Source organism: Choloepus didactylus, chromosome 2, assembly GCF_015220235.1.
Source record: "Choloepus didactylus isolate mChoDid1 chromosome 2, mChoDid1.pri, whole genome shotgun sequence".
Taxonomy (NCBI): domain Eukaryota; kingdom Metazoa; phylum Chordata; class Mammalia; order Pilosa; family Megalonychidae; genus Choloepus; species Choloepus didactylus.
In genome coordinates, this window is record NC_051308.1 from 45,992,684 (window position 1) to 46,008,382 (window position 15,699).

At 41.5% G+C, this 15,699-nt stretch overlaps 1 protein-coding gene across 1 annotated transcript in view; it reads left to right on the top strand.

Moving 5' to 3' along the window:
* PTPN14 (protein tyrosine phosphatase non-receptor type 14) overlaps positions 1-15,699 on the top strand; it is a 182,225-nt gene that overhangs the window by 144,839 nt on the left and 21,687 nt on the right. Inside the window, exons 9-13 of the mRNA XM_037823895.1 lie at positions 1,071-1,158; positions 1,927-2,009; positions 5,049-5,106; positions 9,104-9,182; positions 10,668-12,142. Of these exons, the coding sequence (XP_037679823.1) occupies positions 1,071-1,158; positions 1,927-2,009; positions 5,049-5,106; positions 9,104-9,182; positions 10,668-12,142 (1,783 nt within the window). The remainder of the gene's footprint in view (positions 1-1,070; positions 1,159-1,926; positions 2,010-5,048; positions 5,107-9,103; positions 9,183-10,667; positions 12,143-15,699) is intronic.

Here is a 15,699-nt window from a genome sequence, read left to right on the forward strand (position 1 = left end):
TTTTACTTTTAGTCATTTCAGCAAACATTTATTGGGTATCTGCTTTGTGTCAGGTACTTGGCTCAGTGCTTGGAATACAAAGAGGAAGAAGGCAGAATTCCTCCATGGGGCATGAGGCCTGTGGTCTAGTTTGGTCTAGTTAGGGATCAAGTCACAAGAAATCAGAAATTGTAATGCTGGGTGATGAGTGATGGCGGACTACCCCATGTATCGTGGGAGCAGATTAGAAGGTACCTCTCCTAGCATGAGTGTTGGGGATGAGGAGGGCTTCCTAAAAAAGGTGACTTCTGAGCTTGTTGTAAAGGGTAACCAAGAATTAGCCAAGCAAGGGATGGTAGAAGTAGAATGATCAAAAAAATGAAAAAGCAGTGGGTAGGGAATTATAGGTTGGGGCACAGAGTGAAGGGTAGGTAGTAGTAAAAGATGGTTAGAAGTAGAATGGGAGGCAGTAGCTTGTCTTTTCCCTTGTCTAGTAGTGATTTCCATGTATTTCATATTAGATAAGGTGCTCTATGAGGAAAGGGAAGGGAAGTCTGGTTTTTGTTTGTTTGCTTGCTTGTTTAGATTCCAAGTATATGTATTAAATATTCTATAGGAATTTTCTTTAGGTAGCATAACCAATCTGTGGTGCATGTTGCAACATAAAGGTGTTGTGCATTCTTCAGCCTTGATTCCTGGATGCTCATACATTTTTAATAATGTATTCCTCCATCATTGGAGGGAATTGCTTTGTCATTGTAAATGAATAACAACAACAACATGACAGCAAAAAGCCCTTTCAAATTTTCCTCATAGCTAATTATAAAGGAAACTGTATTTTATGAGCAGTGATATATGAATATTTTTAAATAGCAATTTTATCTATTTTAATAGATACATTTCATTTTCTTTACCTTTTTTTTTGTCTTGAGAGAAGGAATATTTAGCTTTTAATATTTAGCTTTTAAAAGTATAAATTGAAATCGTAACTTGTAAAATGAGACTTGACATTTAGCAGATGGCCCTCCTATGCCGAATCATAAATGCATGGAACGTCTCTGGGTCAACACAGTTGTATTTCTTTTGACCAGGTGGAATGATATTGGGAATATCACTCATAACAAGTCAACTATTCTGGTGGAGCTCATCAACAAGGAAGAGACTGCCCTCTTTCACACGGTAAATGGACCGACAAAGGCAGGGTTTGACAAGCAACTTGTTCTTTGACTTTCCAGTTCTTAATTATTCTTTCCTTGTTCGTCATGTCTGGAGGGAATGAAATATCCTCTTGAAAAGATACTTTCTAATACTTGCCTAGTGCTATCACTGTGTTTTGGGATAGTGGTAGTCAAATACTGTGTTCAAAATGCCAGGTTCCCCAGATGACTTTTGATGCTAGGATTGGAGTTCCTCAACCTGCCTTACCTGGGACGGAGGACATTGTCCAAGTGCCGCATTCCTCTGCACTTTAGTTACACCCCTCATCACGTAACCCCTGATCATGTTGCATGGCATTTTCTTTCGCTGGATGACCTGGAGTTTCTTTTCCAGAATACTCCAAGCCTAATCAGAAGTAAGCTGAGTGATTGACGTTCTGTTGAGTGCCTTCCTGAGAGCCAGGACCATTCAGGCATCTTACTGCCTCCAGTTTAATGATGCTTGTTGTTTATTCCATGTTCTGCTGTTTTTAATCACTTGGTGTGGAGTTTTGTGGACATGCCAGTTCATCAGTGCAGTCCCAGCATCTTGGACATACAGAACTCTTTAGCAGAGAGCATTTTCCACCTTCCTTTGCTGGGCTCAGTAGGCATGGCTGCTGCTGAATTCAGCAGGTTGGTTTGCCAGCTCAGTGTGTTATTTCATGGTTGAAATGAAGGCAGCGAGGAATGTGTCCTGCGTATATAATCAAAACAAATGTTTATTCGTCTCTGTCTTTTATTTTTCAAGGATGATATTGAAAATGCCAAATATATTTCTCGGTTGTTTGCTACACGGCACAAGTTCTACAAACAAAACAAAATCTGCACAGAGTAAGTAAACATTAAGTTCACCCTCTCACTCGATGACTTTGTCAGATTACATTCATGTGCTTTAGGGATGTTGTAGATTGTTTTCTCCATTCACTCTTTCTCCTCATTCTTCATAGAAGCTAAAGAAGTAAGCTAAAGCTAGGCAGGAATGAAAGAACTGGTATGATGAAGTCTAATGTAGCTCATGTGCCTGGAGAGAAAATAATTTTGCAAATTGACTGCGAATGCTCGACTATCTGGACTGGTTGGCCCACGTTAGTCCCTTTTCAACACTCTGCTGTGAGTTCGGAGGAGCCGAGCAGTTCCCAATTTGCCAGGGTGCCTCTTCATGTCAGATGTGGAGTGTGTTCAGAAGCATGTAACAGTGACGAGCCAACTTGAAAGAGAAGAAGCGCCTGTCATCCTCAGCCCTGTTTCACTTACACAGTTGGCTTACCCTGCGTGTGCTTCTGGGTCATGTCATCTGACTATAAATGAGAGGCCAGGGTAATTAGAGGAAGACTTGGAAGACACTAATAGATTTCACAAATCCAGGTGTATTTTTTTTTTTTTTTAATTTGGAAATAAAGACGAGCCTTGATGAGGGAACTTAAATGTGACCTGACCTCAGATGTAGCGTGCTGGGGCTCACTCTACGTCGTCTTTACCTTGGTTGCCTTCAAAAGGCGTTCCTCAGCAGAGTACATTTAGCAGCTTGGGAGCCCAAGGTGTTTAATTTTGTTTCAAAGAGCTTCAGGGCTGTAAATGCAAAAGAAGAACTGCTTTTCCACTCCCCCAGTGGACACATCCAAGACTGTGAAAAGTATTGTCCTAGAGCAGCTCCTGCTGAAGGATGTGGCTGCTTTAGAAGTAGATCATCAGGTCACCACAGACTTTTTTCTCTACATGAGGGAGACCGTTTCAAACCAGTCACTGCAAGTTGGTCACGTCGGGGTCTAAAAGTATGTTTGACAGTATTACGCCTGCCAGCAAAGTTTGCAAATGTAAATCAGAGGAAGCGCTGATCAGGACCTGGTAAATTAAGCAGCCATATCTTTCTTTTAGATACACCATTCTTTTGAGTGTATTCCCTATTGGTCACTTCTGCGCAGTTCTACACTGCTGCTGCCTTCAACTGTGAGGGTTATCTGACATTAACAAGCATTCTGTAGTTGACTTCTGTAGGGAGAATTAAAAAAAAAAAAACTTTTGAGAAGTGTATTTCACTGTAGTCTTCTTGTTTAACCATTTCTCAGCAAATGTCTTTCCTGTGAAATTTACTGAATATTTATATGCCTTTTGTGCTTTTCTGATATTAGTGAATATCACTTCTTAGACCAAAAACTAAGAAGTTCTACTTTTCCTACTTCTGTAGTAATCATTCCTTTCTTCTCCCTAATCAGGTACAGAAGGTTCCTAATCTCTTAGGTGATAAAAACTAGGGCTCTCTACAAAGTGCACCCACACTCCATGTCCACATGAAACTCGGCTTACGGCTTCAGCAGCTCGCACAGGCCACATTAAGGCTGGGGTATCCCACTGGGTTCCACTAACCCAGCACCATTTTAACAGCATCCTTCTCCACTTACGAGTCCTTTCTGACACCTGAAAGTGTGTCATTGGTTTTTCTGCTCCTGAGAGCTACTGTTTGTCATTTTGAGATAGAGCTACCAGGAGTGGTTCCCATATTTCTTGACTTTGGGAGAAAAAAATGGGAGGGTGGGGGTGGTGGTTAACATAGCTCTAATGATACTGTATTTGGCCAAGCATTTTAAAAAATCCAACATTCTGTCTCCATCATTTGATAAAAGAGAAGACATTTTATCACCAAAAAGGAAGGAAAGATGAAATTTCAGAATAAGGAGAGCCCTTTAAATTAAAGAAATTTAGCTTGATGTAAAACTCTATAAACATCCTGGTTTTTTAGTTTTAATGATTTCACTTAGGACAGGAGAAAATGTAATGACATTTGGGACCTACTGCTCAAGAATTCAGTAAACTCCTTGTCCCCACTTTTATTTATCTCTACTTTTTTTTTTTTTTTTCCCCAATCCAGGTTGGTTCTTAGTCTGGAAGGGATCGGATCAGATAAACAGTTGTAGTGTGTATTATCTTAATGTAATGTGTGTTCTCTTAATGAAAAGTTCCTTTATATGGTCATCATAAATGAATTTCCTAGGTCTTCCATAACAAATTACTCCACACTGGGTGGCTTAAAACAGCAGAAATTGATTCTCTCCCAGTTCTAGAGGCCAGAGGTCTGACATCGAGGTGTCGGTGGGCCACGCTCCCTCCGAAGGCCCTAGGAGAGGGTCCGTCCTGGCCTCTTCGAGTCTCCGGTGGCTGCTGACAGTCTTCGGCATTTCTTGGCTTTGTAGATGCATCACCCCAGTCTCTGCCTTCAACATCGTAGGACGTTTGCCCTGTGTCCGTGTCTTCACGGAACCTTCCCATAAGGATACTGGTCTTGGATTTAGGGCCCACCCTATTCCAGAATGACCTCATTTTAACTTGATCACATCTACAGAGACCCTATATCCAAATAAGGTCACATGCACAGGTACTGGGGTTAGGGCTTCAACCTATCGTTGGGAGATGCAATTCAATCTATAATAGTCCATCCAGAAATATTTTATCTATTTTGGATTTTCATTTGACTGTTGACATTTTAAAAAAATGTTTTCTTCTTGCTTTTCTTTTCAATAATGAAATATTTTAAACATAAAAAAATTTACGAGTAGCATTAAAATAATCCATGCACTAATGGCAGTATTTTTCAGTCTTGCTTATTTCCCTCTTAATTTTTCTTTAGAAACAAGCCTCTTTTAATATTACTTTGTAAAACTTATTATTTCCAAAAATTTTGAAAATAAAGAATAAAACAGGAAATAAAAATTGCTCTTAGCTTCCCTATTTGGAAACAATATTTACATTTGGTATTTTTGGTTTAAATCTTACCCATTTTGTCTGTTTCCCCTTCTCCCTCTCCTTTATCTATCTGCCCTCCTTGTATCTGGTAAATAATACCGATTGTCCTCATGTGTTCAATTTTTCATGTAGACAATCAAATTCTCCACCTCCCATCAGACGCCAGCCCACCTGGAGCCGCTCCTCCCTGGTATGTATAATCTGTTGAGTAATCACATAGTCTGACTGGTGGAAATACACATGGTGTTCTTTCGTTGCTAACTTGAGGGGAGAGGTGAGAAAACATCATAAGCAGGGCAGACTCTGTGAGGACATGGAGGGCCTCAGTCTGCCAAGCAGAGGTGCTACGGGTCCATTTTCTCCCCCTGTACCCATCCATGCCCATCACTTCTCAAAGCGTGGCTCAAGGCTCACCAACGTGAGTAAGCCTGGCCTTACTCTAGGCTGATAAAGCTGTGTTCCTTCAGCCCACAATCTATGGTGTGTTTTTATCCTCTTGCTCATCTGTTGTCTTGTCTCTGTTTCTGGTTGTTGCACACAGACTTTGGTTGTAAGTCCACAAATTTTTTTTTTTTTATTCATTGCCATCAATATTGCTCAATAAACCAGTCAGAAAATGCTTTTTAAATGAGCAAGGAATTGAATGAGTTTAGTTGGTGGTCTCAGGTATTCAGTGAGGAAGATTAATTGTATGTTTTCTCATTTTAAGGCTTTAATTACACAACATAATTTGAATTGATCCACAGTTCTACCTGACATTGGCTTTTTTTTTTTTTTTTTTTATGGCTCCCCTTGTCCTGTGAATAAGGAAACACAACTCTGATGTCAATACATTTGTTCTGTCTTAGCGTGTTTAATTTTGAGGATTATTCAAAGATAATGTAATAGAACTATATAAGAGAGTTGGTTTCCTTTAAAGGTTTCTGCCTGCTGTTTTTTTTTTAAGTCTTAATTCTTTTCCTTTAGGTTATGATTTTTTTACAACAAAATAAAAATAAACTTATGACCTTTTATCTTTCTAGACGAAGAGCTTTCATTAAGTAAACAGGAGAATACTGTTTTATTACTCTTCCTAAGCAATGTATATTTACCCTACAACACATCTTTAATTTGTCTTTTGAAAGAAAGTTTTGAAATTTTTTTCTGGGGAAAATGCATGGACTCTGATAATTTTAGGGTTGAGCCATTATATCATCCCATAATGATTCTTAAGTGCTCACTTGATATTTTTTTTCTTAATATGCACAGTATTCCTTATATGGTCCTTGGCCTTGGAAGCCTGGAGAGTCACTTTAGGCTTTTCACCTGTAGCACCAATAGATTTGCTCATGACACTGGTTTCTTAGTTCTTCTCCTTTGTTAGTATTATTTTCCCCAACTCTTGCTTTAATGTCCAGATGTCTTAGCGTGATAATTTTCCATTTATGTCCATGAAACACGATGGGAGTCAAAGTGATACAAGCTTTTTTTGTGATCTGATCTCTTGCCATTATTATCCAGATAAGATGCAGAGGATTTCCTATTTTATTGGGTTGAAGACAGTGTATAGGAAGTCAGATTCATGGCTTCTCTCTTTCTCCTGCCCTTTAGGTTTTAAACGTTTTACCAGGAGTGTCTTGAATGAGTATGCTCAAGACCAGATAATCTTGTCTCCTCTTGGCTTCCTGCTTTAACCAGGATGCTGATGGCTGTTTTTCGCTTGCCCTTCTGTTAACTGTGTTATGATATTTAATTTGTTTCGTTATTAGCAGGTATGAAAAGAAATGGAATGTGTAATTCTAAAATAGTGTTTGGAAGATTAGTTATGATAGTCCTTTACCTATACATTTATGACACTCCATAGGTATCCACTTATTTGTTGGATTTTTTTCTTTTAACACGTGCCAGAGAGGACAGTAAGCCAATTTTTCCTGTATGTGTTTCTATTCCCAAATACAGTTCCCTCTCCACTATTTAAAAAAATAAAAAATAAGTGCCTTAGAACCTGCTGTCCTCTCATGAAAAAATTGAGTTAAGTAACGTTTGACGAAGAAGAGGAAAAACATTTTAAAAATGCAACTCAAAACCAGCCAAAAGTATATTAGGGAATATTTAGAAGAACTGATATAACATCTTTTCTTTGGTATCCTGAATTACTTTCTTAGATTAATTTAATATCAGGTTTTTATCTTTCTCCCTTGATTACTTTTAACTTTTGGATCCCTTGTCTTTATTACCTTCTTTGTTTGCCCTTTTGACGCCGAAGCATTTTGTTTGTAGGTGAGTTATTTATCCAGCTTCAAACTCTTGACAAGTGTTCTTTCCATTGAGGATGCTGAGAAAGTATGATCCCTGCTGGCATTGGGTTGTTGGCTTGATTTCAGCTTTTCAGCTCCTCGTTCAAGTTTGCTAATGCTGCTGGAATGCAAAACACCTGAAATGGATTGGCTTTTATAAAAGGGGGTTTATTTGGTTATACAGTTACAGTCTTAAGGCCATAAAGTGTCCAAGGTAACACATCAACAATCAGGTACCTTCACTGGAGGATGGCCAATGACGTCCGGAAAACCTCTGTTGGCTGGGAAGGCATGTGGCCAGCGTCTGCTCCAAGTTCTGGTTTCAAAATGGCTTTCTCCCAGGATGTTCTTCTCTAGGCTTCAGGTCCTCAAAAATGTCACTCTTAGTTGCTCTTGGTGTGTTTGTCCTCTCTTAGCTTCTCCGGAGCAAGAGTCTGCTTTCAACGGCTGTCTTCAAACTGTCTCTAATCTGCAGCTACTCTCTCAGTTTCTGTGCATTCTTCAAAGCGTCCCTCTTGGCTGTAGTTCCTCTTCAAAATGTCACTCTCAGCTGCACTGAGTTCCTTCTGTTTGTCAGCTCATTTATATGGCTCCAGTGATTTAATTTAGACTCACCCTGAATGGGTGGGGTAACACCTCCATGAAAATTATCCAATCAGAGTCATCACCCACAGTTGGGTGGGGCGCATCTCCATGGAAACACTCAAAGAATTACAATCTAATCAACACTGGTATGTCTGCCCACACAAGATTACATCAAAGAAAGTGGCATTTTGGGGAACATAATACATTCAAACCAGCACACTCCTAAAATAGTAACATTTGCAAAAGTATTTATAAGCCTAATTTTAAAAAATAATCAAATAGAAACTATTAAGAGATCTTCTTTAGTGGCTTGCAAACTCAAAGTTTTTTTGTTTTGTTTTTAGCATCAGAACCCTTTCTTCAAAAAACTCTTTCCTAAAACCCTAATATATAGATAAAGTGGATAATGTTTTAGGTCTGGGGAGGAGAACGGGGCCTCATTAGATTGACAAGAAACAGATCCAGTGAGGTTAAATGACTTGGTTAAATCATACCAGCGAATAATCATAATGGTAAATATTTCCTCTGTTGGCTCACCAAATATTTAACGCATCTGTTTTTTGTTTGTTTGTTTTGTTTTGTTTTTTAACCCATCTAAAACTTTACCTCTTTTCAGCAGCAGGAAGTTATTCAGGTTGAGTCTAAATGGCCATCTTCAAGAACCTTACGGAAAAGATTCTTCGTTGAAGGGATAGATAGATGGTTGAACTGGATTCCCTGCCAGGCCCTCTCCACATTTGATTCTGCAATGGGGAGGATCAATAAGTGGTCTCAAGAAAAATATACTCATGTTGTCAGTCACAATTTAGACTTTGATAAAAATTGCAGCTGGGCCCAGTTTAACCCTAGTCCATCCCAGTTCAAGGTTGACATGGAGCTGTAGGTCCAGCAGTGCTGTGCTGTGAGCTTGTGACTCCAGGAGGGAGTCAGTTTTGAATAGACTGAAATAGTTTCTCCCTTACTCTCTTATTATTTCTTAGGTGAGACATAATGATGTACCTGTTCTGAGTTACTCCTTTAAAGAAGACATAAAATGTTGTAGAAAATAAATAGCTACATTTCAATTTTTGATTACAGTTTCTCTTTCTAACCTTGAACCAATTTCTTTCTCATTTCTTTTTTCTCCAGTCCCAAACTTAGTAATGAGATGGGGACACAGATGGGCAGAAGAGTGGTCAAAGGGTTGGACAGGGAGAGCAGCTGCATAGAGGCGTGCTTCCTCGTAGCGGCAGGTTAAAGAACTGTCGTGTGCTCGGGTGGGCTCTCTGCGTGAATCCACGGCCTTCTGCCAAGTCCTCCCCACATACTCTGTGTTCTCTCTTTCAGCCCCGGCAGCAGCCATACATCTTGCCTCCTATGCATGTCCAGTGTGGAGAGCACTACTCAGAAACACACACTTCACAAGGTAACTTTGGCTTGCCATTTTCCCTTCTTAGGATAAAATGTTAAGAAATTGAGTACCAGTAAGCAGTAAAGGAGACTTTTTTTTTTTTACAAGAAGATGACAGTCATGCGTTCATTTTAACTTTGTTATTGTCTGAATGACAGCAACCAGGAACTTCAATTTGTGAAAGACTATCATTTGCCCCTGAGAGAAAATTTTCCCCAGAATTTGCTCCTAAGGGAGTTGGGGACAAGGAGTGAAGTGGGCTCCTTTCCTCATTTCTTTTGTAAGTGGGCTGTTGCGATGTGAGAGGGACAGCTAACCTCAACCTCAAAACAGGAGATGGTAGAAAGTCTTGGATCTGGACAATATGTCTATTGGATACTTAGTTTCTATGTTATAATGTGATGGCAGTTTTGAATCCTCTGTTCTTGAAAGCATGAGCATGAAAACTAAGATAATCAAGGCTACTGAATTTAATAAAATAGTACTTTTTATCAGCAGGCTAGTAAAGTTACCCCACTTCTATGGGGAGGCACCGATACCATTAAAGGTGGAAAATTCCAACACATTTGTCCCTGAATTCTCCTAGTTTTTCTTGCCTATCACATCTCAGCTGTTCCCTGTTCAATTTTTAATCATCTTTTCTGTTTTTTTCTCCTTTTCCAGCTTTGTTTCCCTCTGCTTTGCCCATGTTTAAATCCACAGTGTGAAAAATGAGTGTACTTTGTTATAGAAAGTGTTTTGGCAAAAGATTACCTTCCTAGGCTCGTGTATGAAGTGTGTATACATGTGTATTAATTAAAGGAATCCTGGACATCTGGAATGGGCCTGACTTGAGGAGTCTGTTTTTCATCTCTTTGGATACCTCTTTAAACTGTTGCTAATTGTTACATGAATTAACCTCAACCATGAAACCAAATCTAAAGGAGGGTTTTAGGCAATGGCTACAATACCCTTAATCTGCTCCCTTGTTGCTGGTCAGAACGAGCTAGTCATGCTGACATCCTGGCCATTTATTTGTCTCGAGTCTTCCTGAATGCTCAGCAGCTCCTTGGATAAAGGGATCTTTTCCACTTCAGTCAGGAAGAGTAGCTGCAAGTACTTAATTTCAAATCTTTTACCCTATTAAAGTTCAGTCCTGGTACTGAGACCTGCACAAGAGGGCGGGACTGGTGTACCCAACATAAGGCCATTTGTTGCTGCCTGATTTCAAAGCTCATGGCAAAATTAAGAACTTGTCCAGGCAATACCTATTCCACATGTGGATACCTTTCTTTGTTTAGGATCCTTTTTTCATTATGCTTTAAAGTGTTCCTTCTGGATGTTGGCATTTTGTCTTAAGAAATTATCAGTTTTTTGGGGGAATTTATGGGTGGAGATAATGGGACTTTACTTTTTTTTAATGATTTATTTAAATGAAAAGTCACCCCCATAAGTGTGAGGATGAGCTGAATAGAAGCATGATGACTTGGAGTTCATGTGCCTTTGTTTGACTTCTTGTAGATAGCATTTTCCATGGGAACGAAGAAGCCTTGTATTGCAACTCTCACAACAGCTTGGACTTAAATTATTTAAATGGCACCGTTACCAATGGCAGTGTGTGTAGCATTCACAGTGTCAACTCCCTCAACTGCTCCCAAAGTTTCATCCAGGCGTCTCCCATATCCTCCAACCTCAGTATCCCTGGGAGTGACATCATGCGGGCTGACTACATCCCCAGCCACCGGCACAGTGCAATCATCGTTCCGTCTTATAGGCCGACCCCTGATTATGAGACAGTGATGCGGCAGATGAAGAGGGGGATCATCCACACAGACAGCCAGAGCCAGTCTCTGAGAAACCTCAACATCATCAACACCCATGCCTACAACCAGCCAGAGGAGCTGGTATACAGCCAACCTGAGATGCGGGAGAGACACCCCTACACTGTCCCTTATGGACCACAGGGGGGCTACAGTAACAAACTCATCAGTCCATCTGACCACATGAACCCAAAGAATAACACCGTGCAGAGCAAGCCGGGGGCGAGCGCCATCTCCCACACGGTGAGCACCCCAGAGTTGGCCAACATGCAGCTCCAGGGCAACCATAACTACAACGCGGCTCATATGCTCAAAAACTATCTCTTCAGGCCACCGCCCCCCTATCCGCGGCCCCGGCCTGCCACTAGCACCCCCGACCTCGCCAGCCACCGCCACAAGTATGTCAGTGGCAGTAGCCCAGATCTGGTGACCCGGAAGGTGCAGCTCTCGGTGAAGACCTTCCAAGAGGACAGCTCCCCGGTGGTGCACCAGTCTCTCCAGGAGGTGAGTGAGCCCCTCACAGCCACCAAGCACCATGGCACAGTGAACAAGCGCCACAGCCTGGAGGTGATGAACAGCATGGTGCGAGGGATGGAAGCGATGACCCTGAAGTCGCTCAACCTCCCCATGGCTCGCCGCAACACTCTCCGGGAGCAGGTGCCTCCAGAGGAGGGGCCAGGGAGCCACGAGGTTCACCAGCTTCCTCACTATCACCACAAGAAGACCTTCTCTGATGCCACCATGCTGATCCACAGCAGTGAGAGCGAGGAGGAGGAGGAGGCTCCAGAATCGGTGCCGCAGATCCCCATGCTCCGAGAGAAGATGGAGTACAGTGCCCAGCTCCAGGCTGCCTTAGCCCGGATTCCAAACAAGCCCCCACCTGAGTACCCTGGACCAAGGAAAAGTGTTAGCAACGGGGCGCTGAGGCAAGACCAGGTCAGCCTACCTCCTGCCGTCGCCAGGGCCAGGGTGCTGAGGCACGGGCCAGCCAAAGCCATCAGCGTCTCCCGGGCAGATCAGCTGGCCGTCAACGGGTCCTCGCTCGGCCCTTCCATCTCGGAGCCCGACCTGACAAGCGTGAAGGAACGGGTCAAAAAGGAGCCTGTGAAGGAAAGGCCTGTGTCTGAAATGTTTTCCCTGGAGGATAGCATTATAGAAAGAGAGATGATGATTAGGGTAAGTGTCTTCCTCTCCCAGGGTTTTGTTTTGGGACAGTTACACAGGCTGGTCTCCCCCTGCAACCTCCTCTGCTTTTCCATGATTAGATTCAAGGTATGAAAACAGATTTTAGGCACTGGAGAAGGCACAAGGCTTATCAGGGACAGAGTTATATATTTAAAGATCATCTGGCATTTAAACAGGTCATATTTTATTTCACAAAACTTTTTCTTTAGCCCCTTCAAATAAGTCTTCCATTCTCATCCGTGGCTTCTGAAGGGCACCCTTGGTACTAAGTGCTGTGACTGAGCTGGGATGGAGTAGGTTGTTGGTGTCAAGGTCATCACCTAGGCCAGCATTTTGCTACTTAATTGGGTCTCAAACTACCTGTTGTGTGAGTTGCTGGAAGCTTGTTTTTCTACATCTCCTTATGTTTTGTGTTTTTAGGGGAAAAGTGTTTTTTTTCTGATTAGATATTAAAAGAGCAACATTCCTGCAGGCTTTCTGGAAAGACCTACATGTCACGATTGTGCGCCAATATTATGCAGACCATGATGTGTCCAGCACTATTTAGTTTTCTTTCAATAGATGTTCAATACAAATCCAAGAAAACTATAGGAATTGGATAGGTAACTCAGAAACTTACCACTGAGCTTCATTTCCCCTTTGAGTTTATTATATCAAAATTTTCCACACATGTACATGAATTTGCATCCACATGTGCACATACAAACAGGCACACACACACACACACACACACACATCGTTTGAAGATTCGTCCAAGTATTGGATAAATAAGCCTTCTTCAGAATATGTACAGTCTAGAGCAATGTGTAGAACAACAAGGCAAAGGTATCTCCTACTATTGAGAAAATTACTAGATTGTAGTTGCTACTTTTAAAAATATCAAAACTCTATTGCTGTTTATTCTGAAAGTTTTCACTCCCTGAAATAACAAAACAAAGCTTTTCATTATACCTAATCAAACCCAGGTTGACTTCTCTTCATTCACCTCATCTTTAGCAGAAGGTTGTCAGGGCTTATTTTAGGAACTACAGAACAGTTGTTAACTTAAAATTTGCTTTGATGGAGTTCATTAGACTCCTTTTGTTTATAAGCCTTCCTAAGTCACCAAGAGGAATCAACCTAAAAAGGACAGTCAGGAAATCACAGTTTTAAGGAAGCAAGTTTCTGGGTTCAGGAATATTATCCATAGTAACTTTAGTACTTTAGAAAAACCTTAAGAACATTCTCAATCTCAGTTTTGGCCATTGGATCATAGTACTAAGAATTTGGTGCAGGCATAAGTTTTCCACAGTTTGCAAACCTAGAGGGAAATTTTGAAAGATGTGCTTCTGCCTCTGGCAAATAAAACTTTTGGCCGTGGGATGGAATGATGGAATGAAATGTGGTGGGGATGGGGTGCCTATAGGAGAAATTTTCCTAGCTTGGAAAAAGTAATTAATTGGTATAAAGAGTTTTTCAGCAGTTCCTGACCCCAGATCTCTTGAAAACAACATGCATCAAGGATCTGTCAGTCTAAGCATTAAACTTAGGTATTTCCCCTGCCTACTTGATATATATTGATGCTCAATAATAACCTCATTTTGGTCATATTCATTCTCTTCTCTCGTTACCTATATTAAACAAATAACCTGTAACCACAATCACAGACTTAGCCCCCTTTGTTTATCTTCCATTATCACAAAGGAGCAAAGGGTTTTCCACTAGTTTTTTCCCATCTTCTAGTCTATATCATCTATATAGATAATAGTAAATAGCAAATTTTGCCCATTCACTTTTAGTTCAGGAAGGATTAACCCTTCCCTACTTCATTTCTCTGTTGATTTTTTTTTCCCCCCAAATCGTGCACACCGTGACTCAAGGACTGTTACCCCTGCTGGGAGCTGGGCTAGGTGGTTTCTCAGTGGTTCTGGATGCCAAGGCAAGATGTTGACCCTGTTAGTGCCACCAAAGCTGAAGATGACTCCATCTGATTTTTACTGAGGAAATTCAACCTGATGTTTTAAGCAGCATCTCTGTGTCTTACACTTGTCTGCTCTCCCTTCTGGGCAGCTTTTGACTAGCCTGTTTGGAAAGGGTGGGAGGAGAAGGCTGCCTGGCCTCTCCAGAACCCTCTGAAAAGAAAACAATGAGAAACTCTAACCAAATGAGAACTGGAGGGGTCAAGTATGGTGAGAATTTGCCCCATGGGCAGCTCGCCATAATTGTGGAGCTTCTGTTTGATGTCAGGCTGCCTTTTAGCTCCTCCTTTTGGCTCATCCTGCTGCCTGGAAGACATTTTCCCTGCTTCTGGCCCCTAAGCAGGAGTCATATACGGGGAAGAGAAAGAACCAAATCAGATCTTGGTGTTACTTGTTTTTATCTCTGGTAAAAGTTGATAGGATAGGTGAGAAGGCACTAAGAGAAATGGTGTGGTTTATTGCTGAGGTTGTGGTTTTCACTAGATAGGTAGCAGTCCTATCCCCAGAAGGACAATTAGTTATGTTTTGTCTTAGGCCCAGGGAAGAAAGGATGAAGACTGTCTAGAGGTCCTCAGGACCAATTTTTTTTAGAACTATTATTTTGCACTGCTTTGGGGAGGGGTGAAACACATTCCCAACTAAAAGAGGTGACAGGGAGAAAAAAAATCTCCCCCACAAAAACAAACTAATAAGCAAACAAACAGAAACCCAGAAACTTAAATCCAAAATCTTACCCAGAGGGTGCCTGGGATTGAGAAACCAGGGCCAAGAGCATTATGCCTTTTGGCTCAAAGTCCATTGGCACCTTTCTTAAGTTCAGTTCATCTTGTCTGAGCTGCTCCTTCTGTTTGCCTGACTAGCCGGCTCTGTCACTGGAGGAGGCATCCCAGGGGCAGCTCATGCAAGGGCCAGGCCTCCACTCTGCCTGGAGGTGGTGCTGAGGTGAGGGTATAAAGCTGTCTTTTCCACCCACACTGAGAATAACCCATTAACCCTATGGGATCTACCAAGAGCCAGGACACACTAGGGAGTAAACTTATAAATGATAGCAAAAGAAAAAAATTATCTAGAGACTTGAGAAGAAACCAGAGATTAGATAACCCTTTCATCTGTGACACCAAATAAATCTGCAAAGTGGTTTCACTCCAGTTTGGATGAGAATCTTAAACTCTAAAGAAACTTATCTGTTTCTTTGCTTTGTGAAGTCCCTCTGGTCTTTCCCTTAACTTCTATGGCAAGATTGTTTTTAGGAAAGCCTCTTAATGGCTTCCTGAAGTGAGTAACAAGAAATTTTCCATGCCTCAGTCAGTTTAGAGGAATGGGGAAGCACAGCAGTAGACATAAAAACCAGAGCCCTGGCTGATCCAGTTTCAGAGTGTAGGTATAGGTGGGGATGGAGAGGAGGGAGGTAAAAAAGCCACAAACCAGGGCCAGGTGTCCACATCAAAACCTTTCCCTACGTGTCTGCTCAGCCCCCAAGTCCATATTCTCTCACTGTTTAGTCACTTCCCACAGTGTTCCACCAAAGACATTTGGAGCCGTGGTGTCCATTCTTCCAGGTCTGCTGGATGAAGCACACAGGGTAATGCC